At 38.1% G+C, this 26,824-nt stretch overlaps 3 protein-coding genes across 3 annotated transcripts; 2 read left to right on the plus strand and 1 right to left on the minus strand.

Moving 5' to 3' along the window:
- The first annotated feature begins 415 nt into the window (after positions 1 to 415).
- On the plus strand, positions 416 to 13,845 carry LOC306845493 (MAGUK p55 subfamily member 4-like). Its single transcript, XM_079378338.1, has 22 exons — positions 416 to 626; positions 1,706 to 1,831; positions 2,637 to 2,758; positions 2,846 to 2,923; positions 3,488 to 3,571; positions 3,846 to 3,977; positions 5,874 to 5,955; positions 6,107 to 6,192; positions 6,815 to 6,886; positions 7,750 to 7,946; positions 8,124 to 8,182; positions 8,291 to 8,308; positions 10,234 to 10,275; positions 10,374 to 10,394; positions 10,623 to 10,637; positions 10,791 to 10,832; positions 11,287 to 11,466; positions 11,601 to 11,681; positions 11,784 to 11,877; positions 12,015 to 12,123; positions 12,973 to 13,107; positions 13,220 to 13,845. Exons 2-22 carry the CDS (start codon positions 1,774 to 1,776, stop codon positions 13,409 to 13,411), a joined length of 1,899 nt encoding a protein of 632 aa, XP_079234464.1. The 5' UTR covers positions 416 to 626; positions 1,706 to 1,773; the 3' UTR covers positions 13,412 to 13,845.
- Positions 13,846 to 14,028: 183 nt separating this feature from the next.
- On the plus strand, positions 14,029 to 22,299 carry LOC306845127 (transmembrane protein 237B). The gene is made up of 14 exons (XM_079377724.1): positions 14,029 to 14,163; positions 14,313 to 14,363; positions 15,419 to 15,450; positions 15,562 to 15,575; positions 15,776 to 15,847; positions 17,373 to 17,498; positions 17,615 to 17,708; positions 17,870 to 18,030; positions 18,216 to 18,342; positions 21,105 to 21,296; positions 21,435 to 21,508; positions 21,607 to 21,703; positions 21,783 to 21,904; positions 22,078 to 22,299. Exons 1-14 carry the CDS (start codon positions 14,146 to 14,148, stop codon positions 22,140 to 22,142), a joined length of 1,245 nt encoding a protein of 414 aa, XP_079233850.1. The 5' UTR covers positions 14,029 to 14,145; the 3' UTR covers positions 22,143 to 22,299.
- On the minus strand, positions 22,210 to 26,514 carry LOC306845126 (zona pellucida sperm-binding protein 4-like). The gene is made up of 9 exons (XM_079377723.1): positions 26,164 to 26,514; positions 25,469 to 25,659; positions 25,268 to 25,365; positions 25,024 to 25,181; positions 24,177 to 24,366; positions 23,891 to 24,035; positions 23,729 to 23,807; positions 22,543 to 22,656; positions 22,210 to 22,459 (listed from the first exon to the last, which is right to left on the minus strand). The coding sequence occupies exons 1-9, from the start codon at positions 26,444 to 26,446 to the stop codon at positions 22,335 to 22,337; spliced, it is 1,383 nt and encodes a 460-aa protein (XP_079233849.1). The 5' UTR covers positions 26,447 to 26,514; the 3' UTR covers positions 22,210 to 22,334.
- Between the last annotated feature and the right edge of the window lie 310 nt (positions 26,515 to 26,824).

Below are 26,824 nucleotides of genomic sequence, written 5' to 3' on the forward strand. Positions count from 1 at the left end.
ATTGTCATCTTCAGTATTTTACTTGGCCTTTATTACAACAACAACATAACTGTTTTAATCAAGAGGATTACATCCCACGTATGTGTGCGTATGTGATGCAGAATGTGTTCAGTGTGGGATCATCAGATGTTTAATGTGTGCGAGTGGGTCAGAGAGAGAGACGTGTTCTGTATCTTATACAGAGGAATGATTACATCTTTATCACTGTGAGTGTGTGATTATGATGAATCAATAACTGAAAGCCTAAAGGAGTTTTGTGACAGAATGACGTTTGAAAGAATGTGAAAGGACATTTACTCACAGACACATCCTGATTCACTCTCCAATCCCTCCCTTCCTAATTTCCTCCTTCACGTTCCTACACACTCTCTCTCTCCCCGGCTGACTCATTTGCTTGCCAGGGATTAAGCAGGATAGAGAGGGATTACGCTTCTTTTTTCCAAGAGGACTTTTCCGTGCTCTGCTATGGAATAACATTCACGTTATTCCTCTGTTTATACCATCATATCTGAGTGAGTTAAAACTGACCGTCATCATGCAAACCCTCTTTAGAAGCTCTTCAGTGTGTTAAATTCTAAGCTGGGATCTAAACAGAGAAGACAATCTGAAGGTGAGGGAAGAGGGAGGTGAGTGAACAGGATTTGCTACTTAAGTCTCTGCCTGGATGTGAGTTTGTGGTTCTTGCTTCCCAGTCTTATCTACGAGGAAGCTCCCTCTCCTACAAATGTATGCTGTTTATTTACAGTAATTATTAAACCTTCATAGTATGAGTTCCTGGGATGCTCCTGTTGGATTCAGCATTGTTGCGTATAAATTCTAGACATTTCCTGCAGTCAACTATCAGATTTGGTTATTCAAATGGACTCCAAAGGTAAAACCATTTTTAAAAGGAGAGTAACCCAGAAAGAATATCTGAAAATATGAGGTTAAGAGATTTATATCACACCCATTTAATCATAAAGTCTGAAATTAGGTGCACCTGTCTTGTTTAAAAGATATGCAAACTAATATCCAGTGTCACCTGAGGTGATCATAACAAATCATGTTAAGAATCATGCTCTTTCATCTGTTATTGTTATTTACGTAGCATTTTTTTTTAATCCAAAGCCACTTAGGGTGCAGTGATTACCAGGACATTACCCTTAGAGCAACCTGTACTTAAGTGTTTTGCTCAAGGTCAAAACTGACAAGGGCATTCGTGGACCACCTCCATTGTGGGATCTCTGGGTTATCAGCCCTTACTCTTTAATCAATTAATTTTCTTTAATTTGAAAATGTGTCATATCATTCAAACGTTTATCCAAAACAACGTATTATACATTAAAAACAATGACAGTCCCCATAGACCAATGATCTTTAGAGTTTTGACCTACAAGCTTTTGGTTACTATAGCCTTGATAAGTGCACATCCAAATCATAATGTCTTAACCACTAAAGCAAAGTATGCCTGGAAACATGAATTGTATTTACAACTACAGAAAGTTCTAGAATGCATTTCCCAAAAGCATCGTAAGGCTAAGTAGCTCATAGAGATCATCAGTGCCAATGGTTCAACGGTACTTAGGCTTATGGTGCTTTTGTGAAACGCAGCTCTTGTTAGAATGTCTTATACACACCAGTGAAGAGGATGTAACAGCATAAACATATGAATATAGCAGGCAACGACTGATCAGCAATTATTGAATTCATATGCTCATTCCTGCAGCTGTATATGAGGAGGGTCAGTGCATAATCTTTTCATTCACTGAACCCCGAAACACTCCAGTATTAACAATGAGACCAGACGTGGAGACTGATCCTGGGTCAGGTCCACTGGAGATGAGAGACAAAGGTATGATGCTGCATGAAGCTATTTCATTTTGGAAGCTGTCTGCATAATTTTAGTTTAGCTCTCATTAACAGCATGTTTATATTAGCACTGTTGTAGCTGCTGTAGAAGTCAATGAGCATCAGTAGTTGTAACCAATACAACGTGTCAGCATTGATTGACCGGTTGTCATTTGTCAAATGTGTACATGGTCAGATTTATGACCTCATTTATGGCTATGTGACCCCCTCTGTCACCCTGACTGTCACGTCACCGGGTCCAGTCACCCCTGACTGACATGACAGTAGGTTGTGTAAATCAAAGATCAAAACAGATGTTAGATTTGACATTTGATGGATTTATGACCGGATTTATGATGTTTTTACCTCTCACCTGTGCCGTGGCGTTTTTATGGTGTTCCTTCCTGAGCTGTAGCTAGCTTCCAGCGGTTCAGGTGTTGGGTTCTTCCTGATTGTGGAAAAGAGCAAAGGATGTGTATTGCCAGTTTTCAATGTTTGTTTGATCAATGTTTGGATCAATGTTTGTTTGATCTAAACGGTATATGTTAATGCCTAGACAGGGGTTCTTCCTGACTGTGGAAAAATGGCTGAGCAAAGGGTGTGTTTTAGGTCAACACCTTTGGTGGATTGGTGTCTAGACACCAGAGCCCAAAGCTTCTCCCCAATCTGTTTCCTACCGTGATGTAGTAAATCACCGTACATTAATCATTGTACATAAATCACCAATCTGACACATGGTATTGGTTACAACTACTAGCATCACATATAACCAACAGGAGTTCTGAGGGTTCTTGCATTACATGTTTCAGGCCTGACACAGATCTTGGCTCATGTGATTGCTGAAGTGAGGGGCTCTGTCAATAAAGATATAAATGGAGCTGATCTGTTGTACAGTCTCCTCAACGCCCCCTGGTTGCAGTCCCTACTAAAGGTAGAGTCCATCCTACATACACCTACTAACAGTCAGGGTTCATCTCCTCCAGCAGGGGGTTCATCTTCTCCTTTTTTTTCTCTGAAGGTGTATGAATGTCTACAGAGGCACCTAAAGGGTCCAGCTAGGCCATGTCTTTCCTATTCGTCTGGACTCTCTCTTCAGGTCAGCTTCATTCTCACTGTCCTTAATTTTTGCCATAGTTTGTGCCACTCATACCTTGTAGTATCAGTTCATATCTCCTTGCTGGAGTTCAACATATGACCTCTAAAGCTTGATCTCTTTGGTATGCCTGAGGACTTGCAAATATTGCAAATTATAACAATCATAGTCTTGGACTTAAGACCTCTTGACACCATGTGAACATGGCGTTCTTGCTCTGTGACTTTGGGTTTAGGTTTTAGCCTGAATCTTTGGCTTATGAGGTCTAGTGTTGGCCTTGGTCTTGGTCTGGTTTGGATCTAGGTCTTAGAACAGGGGTGGGCAACTTCAACCCTCAAGATTCACTGTCAGTCTAATCTAACCAAAGTCTTAGGATGACTTGAAAGTTAGGGGCAGGTGTGATTGATTAGGGTTGGAGCTAAACTGCAGGACAATAAATCTAAAGGGGAAGAGTTGTCCACCGGAGTCTTAAAGGGTCTGTTAGAGGTCTTGCTCTTTACTTCAAATTTTTGTACCAATGCATTTTCATTTCCTAATAAGTTATGACTCGTGTTTTGTGCACTCTAGATTCTGTCTGATTTGCTAGCAGTCCAAAACCCCTCAAATGAAGCTCGAGAACTGTATGCCCTCCTCAGTCATCCCCACCTACAGGTGAGCATTCTTTCAATAAATAAATGTTTTTAAACAGCATAGTGTTTTGAGGGGCAAAGTCATTTTCTTAGCCATCACCCTCTTCATTAAAGAACCTTTCTAAAGTGTAAGGACAAGTATTTTTGTAGTGTGACAGGGCAGACTTTATGGGCCAGTAAATGCTGATAGACACTGTTGTTGTGCCTTTTAATTAGAAACCACTTCCAGTATTCAGTTAGTTGTTTGGAATGTGTTGTCAACCACAGAAATAACAGAAACCACATGTATTTTTCAGGCTCTTCTCTCGGCTCATGATACAGTAAGTTTGAGGGACTATGAGCCAGATTTGCCACCGCTGCCTAAAGACCTGCCTGAAGACGAGGAAGCCATGAGGATTGTTTGCTTGGTCAAAAACAATCAACCTCTGGTGAGCATGACCAGTAAAAGGAGTGGCAGGCAAATCTAAGGCTTGCTTTAACCTGTGATTTATTTTGACTCTTTCAATGTACGTTACTGGAGCCTGTCTTTCAGATCAGCATAGCAACAAGGTTCAGTGATAAAGAATGGTTAAAAAGCTTGTTGCTTCGGAAGAGTTTTAGACATGGGGTTCCTGCTATATTTCTTATGTTTTATACTATTAATTTCTATAGCTGACCTTGTCAAGTGTTCTAGTAAAAGTGTTTCTGGTAACTTTGAGCTGTGTGTTGTCATGGATAGACCGGAGCTGATAGAGAGTTTCAAAGCCACTGGGACACTTTAAGGCATGCAACCCACTGTGGACTCTTCTCAGCTGGGAGACGTCTGGCTGGAGTCGTAGATGCCATGTTGGATGGTTCTACATCCACCAAGAGTCCTGCATCCCCAAGCGTTGTTGCTCCCACCACTGTACACCACTGCAACACTTTGGGCAGTTGCCACCAGAACAAAACATTATGGAAACAGACCCTCAGTTCCTCCAACCCTTGTGTCTGTAGCTCTGTAGTGATTGGTAAGGACCAAAGCCCTGTATTTGGAGGTTCCCATTATTACATTCATCAAGATTTTCGACTTGTATGCCTCTGCTGAAAGCATTATCTAATTAGTGTTCTTTGTCTTCTTGTCTTCATCCATTTCACCATTCATTTGTCATTCTTTCTCTGAAGATAACTTGATTGAGAATTTAGACAGTAGGGATGAGAGTGATGGCAGTTCTATGCTACATACATTTGCCCAACCGTCCCCATGGATTTTTTCATCATCTTGCTGTTTTCATGCTTCAGATCCTTCTCCAAAACCTTCTAGAACCACCCCTCACGCCCGAACCGCTCCCCCAAGCCCAATGCACTGTCATCGGGTAAGAGAGACCATCACACACTCCCATACAAGGCCGGCAAAGAAGGAAGGTCTGCATGAATTGCGGAAAACATTGCAGCAGGCCACCAGCTGCATGGAGCGCAGTTCTGAAAGCGTCCACCTGCTTGGTGAGAGGATGGCCGCAGCTACCGAACGCATATCTGAGAGCGTGCAGGAGAATTCTCAGGCTTTGACGATGCTAACGCATGTAGTGGAGAAGCTCCAGGAGCTAGTATCCACGAGCAACACAACTTCAGAATCACCACATGGCACAGAGACTGCAAGGAGAGTGGTTAACCGGATGGGTAGCAGATCGCTCAGTGTTCCCAACAGTCCAGCTATTCCCTCATCCTCTCGCTTTTCTCATTGTCCTTCTGGCTCCTCTTCCTCCTCTTCTTCTTCATCTGCCATCACTTTGCTGGAACAGCCAGTGCTATCAAAGATGACCAATGGCTCCTTGACATCCAGCCTTGCCCAAAACCGCAAAGTGAACAGCAGTGCATTTAGATGTTTCTTTAGCCAGAAGAAAAAGAAAAACAAGAAAAAAGAATAAGGCCACTTCCACACTTCCACGTTTATGAACATCCTTTCATATTCTTGCTGTCTCAAGCATGCAGGTCTTTCAAATCTTTAATATATGTGTATACATCTGCCATGTCACCACCGGTCCTTGATGTTCCCATTGTCACATTAATACTTGTCCAACCTTTTTGAAAGTCATGTTTTTTTTTTTTCGTTTTGTGTGTATTTTCGGCCATCCTTCATTGGTGTAACATCTCCAAGACTGTCAGTTCTCATATCATAATTTCTCTTCTTAATTATTTGATTTTTTAAAAAGATATTCTTTATCCTCATGTAACATTGTAGTTCAGTTTGTCATTGAATATTGTTCCTGGCATGCTACTTCCATCATGCATGTTTTGTGCTTGATTCAAATCAAATGAAGCCTTGTAGATATTTGGATTGATACCTGCTTTCTTCTAACATACAGGGAGCGACAATCAGGAGAGATGATGTGACAGGGGAGATATACATTGCTCGAGTTATACATGGAGGACTGGCTGACCGCAGTGGTGAGGGTTGCCTGGCTGTACTTTTTTTTATATATAAATCAATCCTTTCTAATTGTGTCTCTGATATGCCATGGACACAAATTTTATACCCTTTGTGTCAATTTTACTTCTTATGGATTCCTATTTCTTGTCTTTGTGCTTCTTGTTGCAGGTCTCTTGCATGCTGGAGACAGGCTGGTGGAGGTAAACGGTCATCCCGTATTTGGACTGGAACCAGAACAGATTATACAAATTCTGGTTAGTACAAATATACTCTTGAATTATAAGTTGGTCCACAGCTTGGTATTGTTACGCTTGTGTGCCTCATTCCCATCCGGGTCATGGCACCAGTGTTAAGTCAAGTAACCTTTATATCTTTAGATTTATATGTATTGATTGTGTCAAAGTGGTTTCACAAAGATAAACATAGCAGAATCAACTATGGAAACTCAACTATGGAGACTGCTGTATTCAGATTCTGCTGTAAAGCAGCTCTAAAGGACAACAGTGTCATTATTTAGCCCAAGTCAGTTCAGTGCTGGTTCAGATCAATAATAATGTGAAGTCTGTCAATTTGTCTGTAGCAATTTCTGCAATTTCTGTTTTTCTGTAGCAATGTCATTAGCCAGTTCAGTGTCAATTCAATTCAGTTCAGTACCAATGTCTGTGTTGCAATATGCAATTCAGCTGTAAAGTAGCTCTACAGAAAACAATAGTGCCATCATTTCATTTTTTTTTTTACAACAAAGTATCCCAAATCTGCTGTACCAAACAACACCTATTCCCATTTCATTTAATAGGAAATCTGTGATCTAATTTCCTGTGAAGTCATTTATATTAAATCAACAATATTCAGTTATGTCTTAATTTCCTACCATAGGCACACTCCCATGGAACCATAATGTTTAAGGTGGTTCCCATCACTGACAGGCCAGTCAACAACCAGACCATGGTGAGTTATCAAACGTCAACACTACATCTATACTACTTTATAATCTATACTAGTCTAGATCTTTCACTAGATCATAACCAGTGTACAGCAGGAATAGCATGAAACACCCAAATTAGCTACTTGTTCTATATTAAAAATAAAAAGACAGGAATTGTGCATCCAGTTCCCTGAATTAAACAGGGTAACAGTAGTATAGTGACCAATTCTCACTATTAACTAGTTGCTAATTAGCATTCTTAATATTAATATATTTTATATTTATCCATTAATAAGCATCAAATTAGGAGTTTATTGACGCAAAAGTTATAGTTAATGGTTTGCTAATGGCGAGAATTGGACCTTAAAATAAAGTGTGACCTTGAACAGTATATTTGGCTCACTGGGAATTAAAAAAAAAAGCAGGAGAAATAGGATCATCCTTGTTGTCACCAATATATATTGCTATTTTATTCAACCACATCTATCATAGTAACTAGTAAAACAATGACATACACTACTTAATTACCCAAAATGTGTAGCAATAGCACTGCATTTGCTGTATGATGAATGTTCCGGAAGTAAAATCGGCTTAACCTTTTTAAAATGTATTTGAATAGACTAACAAGAATAAAAACATTTTATTCAAACATGAAATAAAAAAAATATAAAATAACTTCTTATTAGATTCCACTTAGCAGAATTATTATGCATGTAGAGAGTTCATGTGACAACACACTGGCCTACTACTGTTTGACATGTTTATTAATGTTGCTGACTGTTTCATTTTTTAAAGTAGTGTATAGGGAGTGTAAGGTTTAGGCATGTGTGTGTCTATCAGCTGTGAATGTGCATGATGTCTTTAATGGCTTTGCTCTCTTCACAAGCTGTATGTACGTGCCATGGTGGACTACAATCCCCACGTGGACCCTTCCATTCCCTGTGCTGATGCTGGCATGGTGTTCAGGAAGGGAGATATCCTGGAGATTGTGGATCAGTCAGACACTCTCTGGTGGCAGGCTGTAAAACTACCCAGTACTTCTGCCTGCGCTGGCCTCATTCCGTCCACCAGCTTGCTGAATAGGTCAGTTCTAAGTAGTCGGGGGTTAAAGGTCAGTGACAGAATAATTACACATCTGCATAGGCTGTGTGATGATGTGATGAGATTTGGCAGCTGACTTGAATGTGATGTGAGATTATGCTGATAATCACTGCCGGCCCCAATTTTAAACCCCAAATGTGACTGTGTGTGCATTTGTAGGAAGCAAAAAGAGTTATGGTGGGCCCAGCCTTATCATCCTCACACTTGTGTCAAAACCTGTGAGTAAACAGTATTTGCAGTTATTGTTTTATATGTGTGTTTAATCAATATATTTTTAATTCAGCTATTTTGTATTGCCTATCTTTTGTTTCCATGCCAACCTGCAGTGAGCACAGTGGATGAAGGTGAGCATTTAGTCGAGTCTAGAAATACACTGGCTTGTATTTTACAATATTCACACTGCCCACCAAAATAGACTTACAAGGAGTTTAGAAGAAGTGTGGGTGCAGAAAATATGGTAAAAATGCACTACAAACCTTTTTTTTAAATAATTATTATAGTTTCTAACATTGTAACTACACTGAACAAAATTATAAACGCAACACTTTTGTTTTTGCCCCCATTTTTCATGAGCTTAACTCAAAGATTTAAGAATTTTTCTATGTACACAAAAGGCCTATTTCTCTCAAATATTGTTCACAAATCTGTTCTCCTTTGCCGAGATAATCCATCCACCTCACAGGCGTGGCATATCAAGATGCTGATTAGACAGCATGATTATTGCATAGGTGTGCCTTAGGCCACAATAAAAGGCCATTCTAAAATGTGCAGTTTTATCACAGCACAGTGCCACAGATGTCAAAAGTTTTGAGGGAGTGTGCAATTGGCATGCTGACTGCAGGAATGTCCACCATAGCTGTTGCCCGTGAATTGAAAGTTTATTTCTCTACCATAAGCCGTCTCCAAAGGCGAATTTGGCAGAGAATTTGGCAGTACATCCAACCAGCCTCACAACTGCAGACCACGTGTAACAACACCAGCCCAGGACCTCCACATCCAGCATCTTCACCTCCAAGATCATCTGAGACCAGCCACCCGGACAGCTGCTGCAACAATCGGTTTGCATAACCAAAGAATTTCTGCACAAACTGTCAGAAACCGTCTCAGGGAAGCTCATCTGCATGCTCGTCGTCCTCATCAGGGTCTCGACCTGACTGCAGTTCGTCGTTGTAACCGACTTGAGTGGGCAATTGCTCACATTCGATGGCGTCTGGCACTTTGGAGAGGTGTTCTCTTCACGGATGAATCCCAGTTTTCACTGTACAGGGCAGATGGCAGACAGCGTGTATGGTGTCGAGTGGGTGAGCGGTTTGCTGATGTCAACGTTGTGGATCGAGTGGCCCATGGTGGCGGTGGGGTTATGGTATGGGCAGGCGTATGTTATAGACATCGAACACAGGTGCATTTTATTTATGGCATTTTGAATGCACAGAGATACCGTGACGAGATCCCGAGGCCCATTATTGTGCCATTCATCCACGACCATCGCCTCATGTTGCAGCATGATAATGCACGGCCCCATGTTGCAAGGATCTGTACACAATTCCTAGAAGCTGAAAACATCCCAGTTCTTGCATGGCCAGCATACTCACCGGACATGTCACCCATTGAGCATGTTTGGGATGCTCTGGATCGGCGTATACAACAGCGTGTTCCAGTTCCTGCCAATATCCAGCTTCGCACAGCCATTGAAGAGGAGTGGACCAACATTCCACAATCAACAACCTGATCAACTCTATGCGAAGGAGATGTGTTGCACTGCGTGAGGAAAATGGTGGTCACACCAGATACTGACTGGTTTTCGGACCCCCCAGGAACCCCCCAATACAGTAAAACTGCACATTTTAGAGTGGCCTTTTATTGTGGCCAGCCTAAGGCACACCTGTGCAATGATCATGCTGTCTGATCAGCATCTTGATATGCCACACCTGTGAGGTGGATGGATTATCTCGGCAAAGGAGAAGTGCTCACTAACACAGATTTAGACAGATTTGTGAACAATATTTGAGAGAAATAGGCCTTTTGTGTACATAGAAAAAGTCTTAGATCTTTGAGTTCAGCTCATGAAAAATTTTGTTCAGTGTATTTATCAGCAAAGTCTTTTGCATTATGGGCTTTTATGGATCTTGGAAAATGTTGGTGTGATCTAGCCATCCAATACATCTTTTGTGGTTTATGCAAGTTCCATACACAGTAACATGAACATAAACAGCACTTAGTCTCTGATATCTATCTTTTTTTTCCCCTCTTTTTTTTTTTTTTTTAACAGAAGATGACATGATTGCCATAGATGAAAAATGTGTAGAAGCAGGTATATTTTCTTGCCTGATTTAAACGTGTATTAAAACCTTAGCTATATAACACTTGTTATACTTATACATATATGTGTTTTTGTTTCCTCATGTGCAGATGAGGAGGCATTTGAATCTGGTAGGTAAGTCCTGAAGATATCAGGAGAAACGTACTGAATTCAGATTTAGGGTCAGTGTTTCCATCATTAACAGAACTGCCCCTGACCTGAACTATAGAAACAACTAGATTTAAGAAATATTATGGTATTAATGATGAAGTATGTCACAGAAGATTGCGGCAGTAAATACTGTAAATTAATTGCCTCTGATAACTTTTGTTCTTGTTTCCTTCATGATGATTCATCAGAAGAGCTAAAGGATGGTGAGTGTATTTATAACTCATTACTGTAGAAATCATAAAGTTTAATCTTAATTGCTGTTGCTGATTTGATTTGATTTTTATTTCATTGAGTCATTGCTAATTATTCTGTGTTTGTTAATTGATGCATTAACGGTGTCTGGTGTTGTGTTTCAGAGGAGAGTGAATTCAGCACCAATATTGAAGGGATTTACCTGAGTGAGTGACTCTCAGATATTACAGAATTTACTGGTTTTTATTTACTACAGCAGATTTACTGAAGCCCATTTCTGCCACGGACCATAAAAAAATGGTAAAAGCTAATTACATATTTTTATCTTACAATTTACCCCCCCCCCCCCACACAATTTTAAGAAAACTTTCTTGCAATTCATAGTTCATATCTCTCAAGTCTGCATCTATATGTCACAATTCTGCCTTTTCCCCCCTTAAATTCTGAGTTTACACCTCGCAACTAATTTTTTTTTTTCCATAATGGAATAAAAAACAAAAAAGTAAAAGCAATTTATCTTCCAAGTCTGCCTTTTTTCCTTATAATTGTAAGTTTATATTTCAAAATTTGGACTTTTCTTCTCAGAATTGCCAGTTTATATCTCAAATATGCAAGTCAAATGTGCTTTTATTCTGTGTGCATGTATTGTGTGTATGTCAGCTGGTTTTCGACGAAGTCTGCGTCTCTGTCGCCGATGGAGAGGTCAGGCATTTGGAACGTCCCAGTTCTGCACCCTACGCTGTCCCACGAGCTGTTACAGTTCACTGGCCAACCCGTATGAGGAGGTGGTGCGCTACCAGCACCATCCAGAGCACCCACACCGCCTCATAGTACTGCTGGGTGAGTGTGTCTCACGGAGCTAAAATTAGCCAGCAAAATACACACATTACCTTGTAGATCTTGTACAGCTTACTGTAGCTGCGTCCTTGCCTGCACATTATCATATATGTTCTGAAACGGTATTCTGCCGTCAGGTCCGTCTGGGGTCGGTGTAAATGAGTTACGCAGGAGGCTAATTGAGATTAATCCCAAGGTCTACCAAGGAGCCGTTCCCCGTGAGTTTCATTTGTACAGATATGACTTTGTGTGATATAACTGTACATATGTAAAAGTGTACATGTGTGCTGATTTTGAAGTTGACTTTCATTTCCATTTAGATACTACACGGCCACCTAAATGCCATGAAGAATCTGGCAGAGAATATCACTTTATCAGCCGAGAGCAGTTTGACACCATGGTCTGCAATCACAGGTGGTCTAAATATGCTCGGCTGTGCATAAACAGATAATGTTTCCAGATTTACTATGTTTTTGGGGGGATTGTATAATCTTTCTATTGTTTTGTAATCTTAAGTAGGTCTGTGACCCTTTTCTTTCTTTCTTCCCCAGGTTTATTGAGTTTGGGGAGTTGAGAGGTCATCTCTATGGCACTAGCGTGGATGCAGTTAAACATGTTTTGGCGAGTGGGAAGATCTGTGTGATTGACATTGAGCCATATGTGAGTTTCTCTTGGAAATCTATTCATCTGTTGTTATTAGTGGCTGTTTGAAAAGGTGGATTGCTAATATTTTAGGTTAACCCCTTAACTCGTATTCAGATCTGTTGAAGAGAACATTGTTATTTTAGGATTATTAATATACTATCAGGGTTGTTATTGTTAACTATAAACTCAAACTATTAAAAACATTCTTCTTACTTGAAATAAAATGTAAAATAATAGATGAAAAATGTAAACTGAACAAAAATGAGAAATCCTGCCATGGCAACTTACTGAAATAAGTTAAAACACTAAAATTACTAAAATAATAACTACAAAATAATTAAAAACTAAAGCTGAAAAAAATGTAACCTACTTAGTAAACATATAAATAATAAAAGCTAAAAACATGTAAACCTAAATAGTATTAGTATAATAAAATATACTATTATCTTAGTTTTTGTTAACATTATCAATATTTTATACATTTCAGTTTGAATTCTAGCAACATTTCAGTAATTTTCTTGTCATTATATTACATATTTAAATATTACTCTTTTGGGTTAATTCATTTTTATTTCAGTTTTAGTTTTTATTTCCAGTTAGTAATTTTAGTGCTTAAACTTAAGTTAGTTGTCCAGTTTATATCTAATTTTCATTTGAAGTTTTTCATCATTTATTTCCAAAATGTTACAATTATTTTAGTTTTAGTAAACAATAATAACCCTGGAAGAGAATTGTGCAATTATTATGCTATTATAAAACAATAATAAATAATATTTTTTTAATAAGAATAATTGTCGTCTCTTCTGGATTACACCTGACTTGTTCTGATGCTTTACTTTGTTTTCTATGTTCTTGACTCTCCAGGCATTAGAGTCAGTGAGGACTCCGGAGCTGAGGGCGTATGTCATCTTTATAAAGTCTCCTTCTTTTGAGCAGATGAAACACACACGAATGAATTCGCATATCATTACAAATTACTACACCAGCCGACCTTTTAAGGTGAGCTAGCATCTTTACCTATGTCCACTCAGTTTATTTTTTACCTTTCAATTTATGGTATTGTCTTAAAAGTACAGTATTTCCGTTAAGTATTTTCTCTCTCTTGAGACAGGATGAAGATTTTCAGGAGATAGAAGATGCAGGACGCAATATGGAACAGCATTACTGTCAGTTCTTTGACCATGTGATAGTAAACGACGGCCTGCAGGCTGCATGTGTGCAGCTGCTGACCGCGGTGAGGAGAGCTCAGGATGAACCGCAGTGGGTACCGGCTGCATGGATCAGACCAACTGACCAGTCTTAATATGAAGAGATCAGGGATACTACAGGAGAGCGGATGAGCATGAATATGCAAATAAACTTTCTTTTCACCTTTTTTTTTTTTTTGGTGAGAATAATGTGTGTAAATGCTAGTCTGAATGCAAAATATGTTTACATTTTTTCAGAAGTCAATCTTTTGTTCGCCCCTGTGAAAAAATAAATAAAACCTAAACATTTATTAAGCTCTCCAAAAGAGATTTGGTATTTTTGAGCACATAATCCATTTTAAACTGTATTTGATTGTGAGGATTTTCAGGTCTGGAGTGACGAGGCGTTAATCAGAAGAACAGAACTAACGTGTGTTTATGGAACAGTGTGGCATTTCCATCTGAAACTGAAGAAATTCAACTTTTCACACCTAATGTTATGCACATGCCCTTTTAAGGTTTTCCATTAAAGTCTATTCACATATGATTGAACACAGAGTTTATTTTTTGCGATTATCCAAAAGCCTATGGGAAAATCCAATTGGGTTTTTGTCGAGGGAACCAGTTTCATGCTAACAGCCGATCCGCCTACAGAGTGACGTCATAGTTCCCGCTGCGCGCCTCTAGTACGTACAGTACGTCAGGGAAGTTAGACACGCCCACCCGTCGCCAACATCAACAATAGACAGCGTGCAAAACAAAATCTCAGACCACAAACGACATGAAAATACAAAGATATTTGTTGCTCCGTAATTAACTCGACAAAGCTTTTATTATTCAACTCCAAAGAATGGATACGGAAGCAAAGGTTTGTTACGTGCTTAAATGGGAAGCATGGTGTCCTGTACAGTTTGTTTGTTGGCAAGTAACAGTTAGTTACTGACAGGCGCGATTTAAACTACTTTGTTCAGAGCTGTTGTTTAAATATTATTTATTATATTATACGATTGTATATAGGTTCCCAGCACAAGGAGAAGAGACCTCCCTCCCATTCCTCAAGGACAGAGGGTAAGTCTGGGATATTCATAACATATCCTGTGTGTTTGTTTCTTCTTGTTATGCATTTGAGCTGTTGTTGATAAGCCTTTTAATTATACTGAGTACAAGCAACAAGCACAACAGTAGTCATAAAGGTCAACTCTCTGAGAGTGAGATTTTTTTGCTCCCCTGTAGGTTTGTAAATGTTGAGGACTAGGCTTTCTGGGTTTATCCATTGCAATCTGTTTAACCCTCTTACATTATGCTTTAAACCAAAGACTATAGAATATATAGTCTGGACTGAAGCAATAGCATATTAATGCAAATAAATGCAATAATACAGCCTAATAATACAAATAAATAGAGTCGGTATTAGGGTGAACAACTACATTTCGATACACATTAGAATATAACTCAGAAGATAAATATTTATTTATATAAATTTATCGGTAAAAGGGTAAATCTCACAAAAATAGTTGAGAATTGCCTAGATCATATTTAACCCCTAAATCATAAGGAAATGAATTCTAATTTGGGCGCTACTAATTTTTTTTTTTTTTAAAGGTATTACTTTCATTACATTTAAGCATAATTCTCATTTAATGTGATGCTTCAAGTTGATCAAAAGTGACAGAATGTTTCTATTTCAAATAAATGCTGTCCATTTCAAAGAATCCTGAACTGAATACTCATCAAGGCTGCATTTATTTGTTCAAAATACTGTTCAAATAAATAAATACAAAAGTAAGTGGTGGTGGTGGTGGTGTGTTTATGTCAGAAGGTTGAGTAACAGTATTTGATCGTGACTCCTGAGTAGCTCCCCCTTTCCATAATCCTGCTGCTTGGCAGATGCTCGTCTCAGATTTAGACGCGCATTAATCCTTGCTTTAAGTGCTCAGAGATGTTTGTTTGCACATGTCCCTTGTGTTCACCCTGTACTCTTGAGTGGAATGGCGAAAAAGCCAACGGTAAGCTTTGTTAGACACTATATACAAATGTAGAGCCCTCAACAGGTTCAGCATCTGATGCTTGAGTTTCATTGGAACTGTTTATTGCTAACTTAATATTACTTTTTGACATTTTAGCGGGGACCACGAGCACTGCCATCTATGCCAAGGTAAGCTCACCTAGCAGATCAGATGCTGTTTAAATTGTAATTGTTTTATACAGGTAAGTCATATGCTCTTCTTTTCCTTCCTCTTTCTTCATTATACCTTCAAACGCACAGTCAGGACACAGCAGGTGAGTGCGTCTCTTTGAATTTTTTTCACATTTGGGATCTCTTGGTCCAGTTTTATTATGTATTTGAGTAGGTAATAATGTTTAAAATTGTATGATGTGTCTGTTAGATTGATTTGCCTTTATGTTTCAAGTTCAAATTGCCGTTTATTGGTCAGTTAACATTAGGTTATATAATGAAGCTCTTCTGTTGTCCTTCAAAGAGGAGATTCCTGCTCCAAAGAGTAGGAAAAAGAAGGCCAAGAGGGATGTGGAGAGTGTGGATGAACCTGATGGTGAGTTTAGGTGATATAAGCAACACACATGATAGGAGAGACTGGGGCTAGTTGTCACACGGGGATTCGATTTTATTTAAATAATTTTACTTACAATTGTAATCATTTTACTGGGGAACTTTTTGTTTGTTTTTGCCATTTTATATGATTTTATAGTTATAAATTTTAGTTCATTTAGTTTTATTATTTCAGTACTTCAACTTAAATGACTTTTTATGGTTTTAGTCAACTATATTTTTCAAACACCATTTTAAAACTGTCATAAATTAGGATGCTTTTGTCATATCCTTCAAACCATTTTTTTTGTAATTTGTGCTATAACTGTTGGGAAACAGATAATAAATTTGTTTATGAATAAATATAATATGGTTTGGCAAATGGTTTGATCTAAATCTTTGTATTTAGTCTTTTAGATTTTTACTGTTTCATTGATTTGTGCTTCATAATTATTAAAAATATTTAACTTTATTTTATTTTTGTCTTTAAACTGCTAAATGAATAGGTTCCCATTTCAGCATGTTGGTGCAAAAGTGCTTCTAAGCTATTGGGTCTTTATTAGTGCTGTCAAATGATTAATCGCGATTAATCACATCCAAAATAAAAGTTTTTGTTTGCATAATATGTGTGTACTGTATATATAAAAACATGCATGCATATATTTAAGAAAAATGTTTATATGTATTTATATATACATAATATTTTATATTACATAACATTTTACATATTATATATACATAATATTTTATATTACATAACATTTTACATATTATATATACATAATATTTTATATTTTATAATATAATTATATTTTATGTATTTATATATACATAATAAATATATACAGTACATATATATTATGTTAACACAGACTTTTATTTTGTATGCGATTAATCGTTTGACAGCCCTAGTGTTTCAGTGGTGCAGTGAGTGCACTAAATCAGCAAATTAAAGTTGTGTTGCCATTGCTTTTTCAATCTGTGTTGGAATACATGGCTACTTTTGAATGGTTTTCAAAAGAGAGAAAGATGCTTTTTTGGAACCAGATGTGATAGGGACAACTAGTGTTGTCAAACGATTAATCGTGATTAATCACATCCAAAATAAAAGTTTTGGATGTTTGTGTAATATAAGTGTGTACTGTGTATATTTATTATGTATAAATAAATGCACACACATACAGTATATATTTTGAAAATATTTACATGTGTATATTTATATAATTTATATTATATATAAATATATTTAATATAGAAATATAACATATTTTTCTTTAATATATTCATGCATGTGTGTGTATTTATTTATACATAATAAATATACACAGTACACACACATATTATGTAAACAAACACTTTTATTTTGGATGTGATTAATCGTGATTAATAGCTCGACAGCACTAGTGACAACATCTTCCAGCAGAGTCTGGTTACTAGACCTTGCAACCAGACAAAGTTAACTGCTTGGTATCACCTGTAGAAGCATGGTGTGCATGTCATGAGGTTTTTTTCACCCTTGACCTTTGTAGATGTTGGAATGGAAATGGGAGGGCTTACCAGTCGCAGACAGTCTGAGTGTCAGGAACCTTTGACCCCAGAACCTGTGGATAATCCGCCTCAAAGGAGGAAAAAGAAGAAAAAAGCACAAGCAACTGGTAGAAACATTGTTCAAAGCCATGTCCTGTTCACTACAACTCATCTGATACCTGCAGAGGTTGCATTTTATTAACATAGACACCCCAGAAATAATGATTTTCCTCTTACTGGTCAGATGTAGAGGGAGATCAGACAGACCTGGTGTCAAATGGAGATATGGTGGATCAGAATGTAGAAGAAGAGGTGACGCGCAAACCAAAAAAGAGGAGGTAAGTCTGTTTTTTTTTTTTTTTTTTTTTATACCTTAAACAGGTTATTAAAAGGTTCCAGGTATTTTTAATGCACCTCTGATGTGTCGTTTTTTTTATGAAAGCTCTATTGGATTTAATTTGTCATTTAGCTAACATGTTCTATTTCTTTCTTTCTCCAGAGTGAAACCTAAAGTAACAGAAACACAGTCCAACAATGAATTGGACATAGAGGATGACGATATCATCACAGACCCCCAGGTGCCTGTCTCCCAGCATTCCTTGTTCTCCGCTCCACAAGGGCAGAGCCAGCCTGTGGGGAAGGTTTTTGTGGAGAGGAGCCGTAAGTTTCAAGCAGAATAATGTGTATGTGGTGCGCAGATGTTTGCTTAAGACTGTTTGCTTGTTCATACATTGAGACTTTTGACATCTAAACATTTCAGTATTTCTAAGGTGAAGTTGTTTGTATGCAAGGTACTCTTTACATCATGAAATTAAGGTCTAGTGACCATGTATCTTTGGTGGCAGGTCGTTTTCAAGCAGCTGAGCGAGTGGACCAGTGGAAGGCCAGTGGCCCAATGGAGCAGAGCTTTATTGACAGCCGCTCAGTGTGGACCACTAGAGATGTCTCCTTGAGACTGCACAGCGGCTTTAGGTTTGCTTTCAACATCTGGTTTTAAATGACACTTTAATTTCCAATTTGTTCAGATCTGTGCGGTTGCTTTAGACTTCAACTTAAAGGGGTCATGAACTGACGTTTTTTATGATGTTGTACTGTTCTCTGAGGTCCACTTATAATGTTATCAAGATTTTTACATCAAAAGCCTCACAATTTAGAAGTAGTAGGCTATTCTCTGTCCTGTTTTTGAGCCCCCTCATCAGAACGCTCTGTTTGAATAGGCATGGCGGATTGTAGACTAAACGCCCACTGCTATGATTGGCTAACAGTTGTGTATGTTTGACAACCTGCATCCTGCACAGATGGACGCTGCTGTCATTTAGGTCAAAAACACATAAATGCTCAGTACATATCAAATGATCTGTAATAACATACAAAGTAATAGTGATCACGTAATGAAAACAGTTTCTCACACTTGTTGCAACATTACCGTCAGATCCAATATAGTCGGCACAGTGTCTTCTTTTAGTTTTAATCTTTCAGAAAATCCTGCGTCAAATTGTGCCTTGTTTGTAAACAAATCCGCAGTTAAAGAGATGGTCCTCACTGCAGAACACAAGATCCAGGGGGGTGTGGTTGGATCTAGATCCATCTCCTCCCACCTTACATATACCTAAACCTACCCGTCTCCACCCCCTGGATGTGGATCCAACCCCGCCCCCTGGATCTTTGTTCTGCAGTGAGGGGCTACTGCAGTTAAATGAAGTGAACAAAGGACCAAGTTCTTACTGACGCGGTCTGGAATTTCATTAAAAATGAAGTTCATCCACTCTTTCCTAAAGTTGGGATCAGAAGGAAGGCGATGCAAAGATTATTTTTTCCACTACTTGGCTCTGCACAGCATCTTGTTTTCTTCAGAGCCATCTTTATCGCTTGGTTTCTGCGTAGATCTGCACGCCTCTCTCGTAAACACTACATGCGTGAATCTGTGGGCGGTGCTAAACAGGCAGTGTGGCAGAAGCAGACGTTGCTCATCTTCCGCGGAGGCGGTGCCTATCCACACTATTACATCATAAAGTGGCGCATTCCACAAGCTGTCAGACATTTTGGCAGACTGGCTTTAGTATAAGATGTTTTATACTACCGAGAAAGTTTTGAGTTCTGAAATGTACAGGATTTTTTTTTATAGCACAGTGACCTCATATGTCAAAAGATCAAGGGAACTTTAATTTCTCTGTTCATGACCCCTTTAAAATGTATTTGATTAAATGGGTCATTTTATGCACAATGTACCTTTTTGACTGAAAAAGTTTAGATCAGAATTTTTTTATTAACTCAGTATGTATGAGAACAATGATAATGGAATGTGGCATTACAGGGTTGAAGTAATATTAAAGTTTCTTTAAAACTTAATATACTTATAACTTATACTTTATAACTTAGCATACAAATGCATTTTAATAACATATTCAGCCCTGTTGTATATATTCTAACCTGTTGTAGTCTAAAGAAGCTGAACCTAACAGGCTTTAAACAAATCTAAACTTTAGATTTGTGATGTTGTGCTTGTTTAATGGCTGATGTTCTATTCAAGACCCATGTTTTAGTTTTTGGTGGGGAAAATAATCCCCCCCCCCCCCATAAATCAAGTGTTGTGTTAAAGCTTGTAACATTTACCTAATAATGTGATTGTTGATGTTAATATTTAATAGTCAGCGATTAGTATTTACGAACACAAGAGTTTATTACAGTAAAAGCAGTAAAAAAATATGAAATATTAATACAATTTAAAAGAACTGTTTTCTATTTTAATATATTTCAAAATTTAATTTATTCCTGTGACACCAAAGCCAAATTTTGTGTTACACAATCCTTCAGAAATCATTCTAATATGCCGATTTGGTGCTCAGGTAACACACTTGAAATTTGTTGCGCTGCTTAATATTTTTGCTGAAACGATACTTTTTTCAGTATTCTTTGATGAATAAAGTTAAAAATAATAGCACCTTTTTTAAAACAATCTTTTTGTTACGTTATAAATGTCTTTACTATCACCTTTGATCAATTTATCAAGTCGTGGCCTAATGGTTAGAGAGTTGGACTCGTAATCCAAAGGTTGCGGGTTCGAGTCTCCGGCCGGCAGGGATTGTAGGTGGGGCGAGTGAATGTCCAGCGCTCTCTCCACCCTCAATACCACGACTGAGGTGCCCTTGATTCAAGATTCAAGAGTTTTATTTGTCACATACACAATTATACAGAGTATAACCAGCAGTGAAATGTAGGTCAGGTCCGCTCCAAGGACAGTGCAATTATAAAGTATACAAATATTAAGAGAAGAAAAGTAGAAAAAATAAAAGATAAGATAAAAAATATAAATATAAATGTGCAGGTCAGTATGTTGTTGACTTAAATAGTAATAAGAGGAATGTGCAAAAAAAGTTGTACAGGGTATTTAAATAGCAGCAATATGAGGTAGAGAAAAATTATGAATAGCTTATTGATTTGGTGAGCATATGATTCGGTGCCAAACCCCCAACTGCTCCCCGGGCGCCGCAGTATAAATGGCTGCCCACTGCTCCGGGTGTGTGTTCACGGTGTGTGTGTGTTCACTGCTGTATGTGTGCACGTTGGATGGGTTAAATGCAGAGCACGAATTCTGAGTATGGGTCACCATACTTGGCCATATGTCACTTCACTTTATTGCATACTTGCTGAGCAAAAGAAAAAAAATCTCACTGACCCCCAAACTTTTGAATGCTGAAAGACTTTTCTAAACCTTGACTGTTGTTACTGCACAGGGTAATTGGCCTGTTTTCTCATGGCTTCCTGGCTGGTTATGCTGTATGGAATATCATTGTGGTCTATGTTTTGGCTGGGGAACAGATGAGCACTCTTTCCAACCTACTCCAGCAGTATAATACCCTGGCCTACCCCGCACAGTCCCTGCTCTACCTGCTGCTAGCCCTCAGCACCGTCTCTGCCTTCGACAGGTGAATCACCAAACCCTAATGCCATTTCACATGAATTTACACAAACAAAAGTCCAGTACACTGTTGCCATAAATATTTGTAGATACCGGAGCCCTTGAGATTAAACTAAACTAACTACTTCGATCTCTCTCCAAACAGGTTGAATCTTGCCAAAGCCGCTACGGCGTTGAGGAGTTTACTGACCCTCAGTCCTGTGGCACTTGCTTCCTTCTGTGAGTTTATCACATTTCTGTCACAAAATGAATTGATGTACTCATAGAAGCCATATATAAAAACAGCAATGTTTTAATGTACACCTTTTCTGTTTCAGTGTACTTTTCTGCGCTTGTTTTATCATTAAGCCAGCAGATGACGAGTGATCGTGTCAATCTCTATAATCAGTACTCCAGCTATAATGTGACACTCTGGTAAGACCCTCTCATTAGAGCATGCTGGGTAAATGCTGTACAGTAATAAGAGCCGAGTGGTTGTTGTGTCTCCTCTCAGGCAGCCGGGCTCAGAGCGCAGCATCCTTTACCCCTGGATCATAGTAAACCTGGTGGTCACTTTGCTGGTCGGGTTGGCCTGGGTTCTGATGTCAATAAGCCCAGATATCGACCACACAGAAGGTAAATTCTACAGGATGTTCTTTTCACATACCAATATCTTACCCAGTGGTGTACCGTATATATTGCACATAGTAGGTACATAAAGTATTCATTCTGAACATATGTTCAAAACTGAAATTTTAAAATTAAACTTGCATGAATATTGCACGCATGTTTTTTTTCCCCTTCTGTAGAGTTTTTAATGTCGATGGAAATGGAATATCCAAAAGCAGAGGAGAAGGGAAACATCACTGCATAAGGCACCTGAAGGCATTTTTTCTACATGGTTGATTTGTCATTGTATATATTAGAAATGTCAAACACTTGCCTATTGTAAATTTATTGTAAGGTCTCGGCAATACATTTTTTTTTTTTAAATAAACCATTCTTTGTCTGATCGATACACAAGTGATTTCACAAGAGGCCACATTCTTTTGCCATTTTATTAATGTCACACTGGAGCAGACTGAGGGCGAGGTTTGGCCTGCTGAATTAAAACAGCCACCAAAAGCCCACAGACACCAAACACAGTGAGGGCTCCTGCTGCCCATAATCCATAATCCAATATCTGTGGGACTAGAAGAACATACATTTCCAGGTTGAGACTTGTTTGCATGGGTTGAATATTAAGAAAGGTAAACAACACATCGCTTTCATACCTTCTTCATCTGCTAGATTTTCAGAAACTGGCAAATGGGATACCAGTATGACCTCCCCACTTGAAACTACAACCTCTTCCTCAGAATCTTTCATGTCTTCTGAAACGGCCCTTCCTAAACAACAGGGAGAAAAAATAAATAAAAACAAATTATATACACATACACGCATGCATCAAAAGTTTGGAAATGCCCTATAAAGTAGGGTTTTGAACAATATTGGCATGAATCCTTTGTGATAATTTTGCACTGATAAGGGACAACACAAACTACAAAAACATTTTATTACATAAACAGTTTATACATAGAAAAAAAAAATTGTTTTTTCGATTCATCAAAATATCCACCATTAGCAGCTATTACAGCTCTGCATAATCTGGGCATCAGAGCGGTCCGTTTATTCAAACATTGACTTTGAATTGGCAATCAATTGTTGAAGCCAGAGTATTAAGGTGTGCTGACCCAAAAATCTTTTAAAAACCTGGGCCAAGTTTAAACCAGTAACCAGGCATCACAGCTGGCAAAGGGGCATGTCTGACTTTGACATGTATATGTTGCCATTGTTTTATTGCTGGTCTTCAATGATAATGTCAAGTTACTTTAATGCATTTGCGCCCAAAAAAATAAGGATTTATGCTGATATCGTCCAAAACCACACTTTGCCAGGGGTGTTTCCAAACCTTTGGGACGCAAGTGTGTGTGCGCGCGCGTGTATGCATGTACTATGATGGTAAATTAAGCCATTCTCAATAAATAATTTAACATTATTTTTTATTATTCTTGTTTGTATTAATATTTATTATAAGATGTGAAATTCTAATTACGTTAAAGTAATAATAATAACAATATTATCTTTATCATTTTATTACGACTAAAACATTTCTTAAGAACAACAACAACGTCATAATGACAAGTATTTAAAACAATTGTTTAATTTAGCAGTTAATATATTTATAAATATTTTGTTCAGAATTATTTAATTCTTAAATATGACAAATGACTGAATGTATGCGTTTATATTAAAATTACGAAATATTAACATTAATACATAACCAATATATTAATAATAAATAAATACATATTTGCTATCATTAATAAAATGTTATTATTACTAATTATCGTTATTATTATTATTATTATTATTACTACTACCCACAACATCTAGAATCTTCTATGTAGGTGCACTCACTTGTCCTGCTGCCGCAGCTGGGCTCACATGACTCCGTGGTGGAGGGGTGGCAAACAGACGTAGTGCAGTGAATGAAAATCTGTTAAAGACATGGCAGAGGGCAGAGGACAATAAGATAAGCGAGAGCCAAGGAGAACATGCGGCGGGCAAGACAGTACATACCCTTTCCTGCTGAGGTGCAAGCGAAGACTGATCTACAAAGGTGAACATCTTCACAACAAAGCGTTTGTAATGAGATGGGTACTGCAGTCCTGACTGTCCAACAGGAAGCACTGTGGTCAGGTGATGGTCATCTTTATATGGACAGCTATGAAGAGTAATAAGACAATGGAACATGTAAATCAGTGTATAATTGAGGCATTTGCAGCCGTTTTGGCATCAAGTTATGCCCACGCTTCCTTGGATAAATTAGGGAAGTGGAGCAGGTATGAAAGAAATCAGGTTTTACCCATTTATCACAAGGTCCCACTGTGGCATGCTCAGGGATTCAGGATTTGAAGTGGCCCAGCAGTGGTCCAGGACCAGGATAAGGTTCGGATCAGTCCTCTCCAGAAGCCGCACCTCCACATACACCGGTTCTCTCAACACTTTAGTAACAGGGTAGTCCTCCTCAGAGTAGTACGAAGTGTACATATCCTCTTAAATACACAAAGAGTACGTATATGAAATAATTAACTGCATCACATTGTACAATGATAGTCTTTGAGCTGGTAATGAACAAATACCATATTAGCGGTATTCAAGGGAGTTTTACAGTACCCATATTTCAACATTTATTTTTATTAATGTTTCCTGAGCACCATGATTTCTGAAGGACAATGTGACAATGAAGACTGAAGTAATGATGCTGAAAATTCAGCTTTGACGTCACAGGAATAAGTTATATTTTAATACATTAAAACAGAAATAAGTTATTTTATATTGTAATAATATTACTGTTTCTACAGCATTTTTGGATGAAATGAATGCAGCCTTGGTGTGCATAAAACACTTTTCAAAAACAAATCTTACCAACCTCATACTTTTAAAAGATAGTGTATTTAGATATTGCTGTTACTTTTATACCATGTCTTTATATTTTAGTAAATATTTTGGGTCCTGAAGAACAGTGAGAAATCTAATATTTCTAGATTTTTTTTGGAACTTGTACTTGTTTGACCAGGAACATTTCAGGATGACTTGGTAAAATATGTGCTTAAATGAAATGATAAAATTTTACAAGGTAAGCCACATTTAAAAAAAAAAACATGACTCATGGTTATGCTGTAAAATTTGAATTTCTGGATTCGGTTCACCATCAGAGCATCCTTTAGTGCTGCACTGTCCATTGGCGAGCCTAAGTTCCACTCTGAGCGGGCCGTGCTGAGAGACCGGGGGAGGAGGAGGAACCGTATTCACCTCCACCACCAGAGCCTCAACGACTGATCCCGAATACCTGCACTGGAACTTCAGCCTTCAAGACACAGACAGGAAATACTGGGCCCCCTTCCACTGATCGTTACCAAAAACGACAACATCAAAACAGACGAGTCTCCTCACTCATAAGATCCGTCTCTCGTAATCGATCCACGAGGTCCAAGGCCCACTTCATACGCAGATGACATCATGTTCTCATAAATAACAAAACCGTTTTCTTCCTGAAAGATATAATGGAGGACAAATAATAGTGACCAACAGTGATGCAACAATTTCATGCTCCTTCTCCCCCCATGATTAATAACATTCACCGTTCATACCCACCTTCATTCTGGTGCCACAGGAGCTGACAGTAAACTGATAGATGGCAAAGCTGGCAGTGCTGCCGACCGGAGCGCAGTGGTCACTGGGGTCATTCTCCAGCATGTGGATGGAGTCTAAACTGATATGTGGCATGGTGGCATCTCGAGCAACCACCAATACAAACTGCCCATCTCTCGTGCACTGCATAGTGACTAGAACAAAAAATAAAACAAAAGAACTTCAATGTAATGTTATGCACACAATAACGGAAGCATTATAAAGTTGCAATGCTTAAATGTTTTTTTATTTATTTACTGCACAGTAACTAAAGTTTTACTGTGGTACTTGGAGTAAACCTATAGAAATCAGCAGAAAATCCATGGATGACAACTCATAACCATGATTAAATCAATGCAGATGGTTTATATATATATATATATATAAAAAAATATATAATTTATGGAAAAAAAAAAAAATTGTCAAATGTAAAATGAATTTGTTTCCACAGAACACTAGTAAAAATACACTAATTGTGATTCCTAACAGTTTTAGAAAGAAATCTTCTGAATTATAGCTATTAAAATAAATTTAGTTTATATTATAATAATGTACCGGCAGTATTACGGTTTTCAGCAACTATAAAAAGGTATAAGAAACGTTTCATACATATTGGGAGAGATTAAAAGTACTAAATATGATTTATTTATCACGCTCACCTGCCTTGGCATAGTAACAGCCCTGCGCATCATAACAGCATCTGATAGCCTCGCATTCATCTGAAGAGATGTCAGGCTCTCCACACTCGATGCGCTCATGCTGCTCCACCACACAGCGCTGAGAGCCGGAGGAAGACGAGCTCAGCTCCGGAGAAAACTGCTGGGGAAACTCCTTCAGAACCGGTGCCTGATACTGGGGCACCTGCCAGGGAAACTGTGGATCCTGAGCATTGCTCAAATATACACTAAGCGTAAACGCAATTAATGCTGCAATTACCAACATTTTTACGGCTTACTTTCGCTAAGTGGCTACTTTTCCCTGTGTGTCACATTTAAAGAGTTCATAACGATCCTAATTATCTTTAGCTCCGCCCCCTTGATTATAAACAAACTCATAATATTGTAAAAAAAAAAAAAACGAGGGAATGCTATCGCTTAGTCACACATTTACAATTTTACAAAACCACTATGTATAGTTAAAATAAACAAATATTAAAAAAAATATTTAATCAAGGACGGACAATAATGATTTATATACTTTTATTAACCTTTAGTTATATGTGGGTACAGCAACAACAACAACAAAAAATCATCAATCATGGAAGATGTGTTGGTTAAAAAAAATATCCAGGCTGTACTACATACTTCAAATAAATATCCC

The sequence above is a fragment of the Barbus barbus genome (assembly GCF_936440315.1).
Source record: "Barbus barbus genome assembly, chromosome: 25".
Classification (NCBI taxonomy): domain Eukaryota; kingdom Metazoa; phylum Chordata; class Actinopteri; order Cypriniformes; family Cyprinidae; genus Barbus; species Barbus barbus.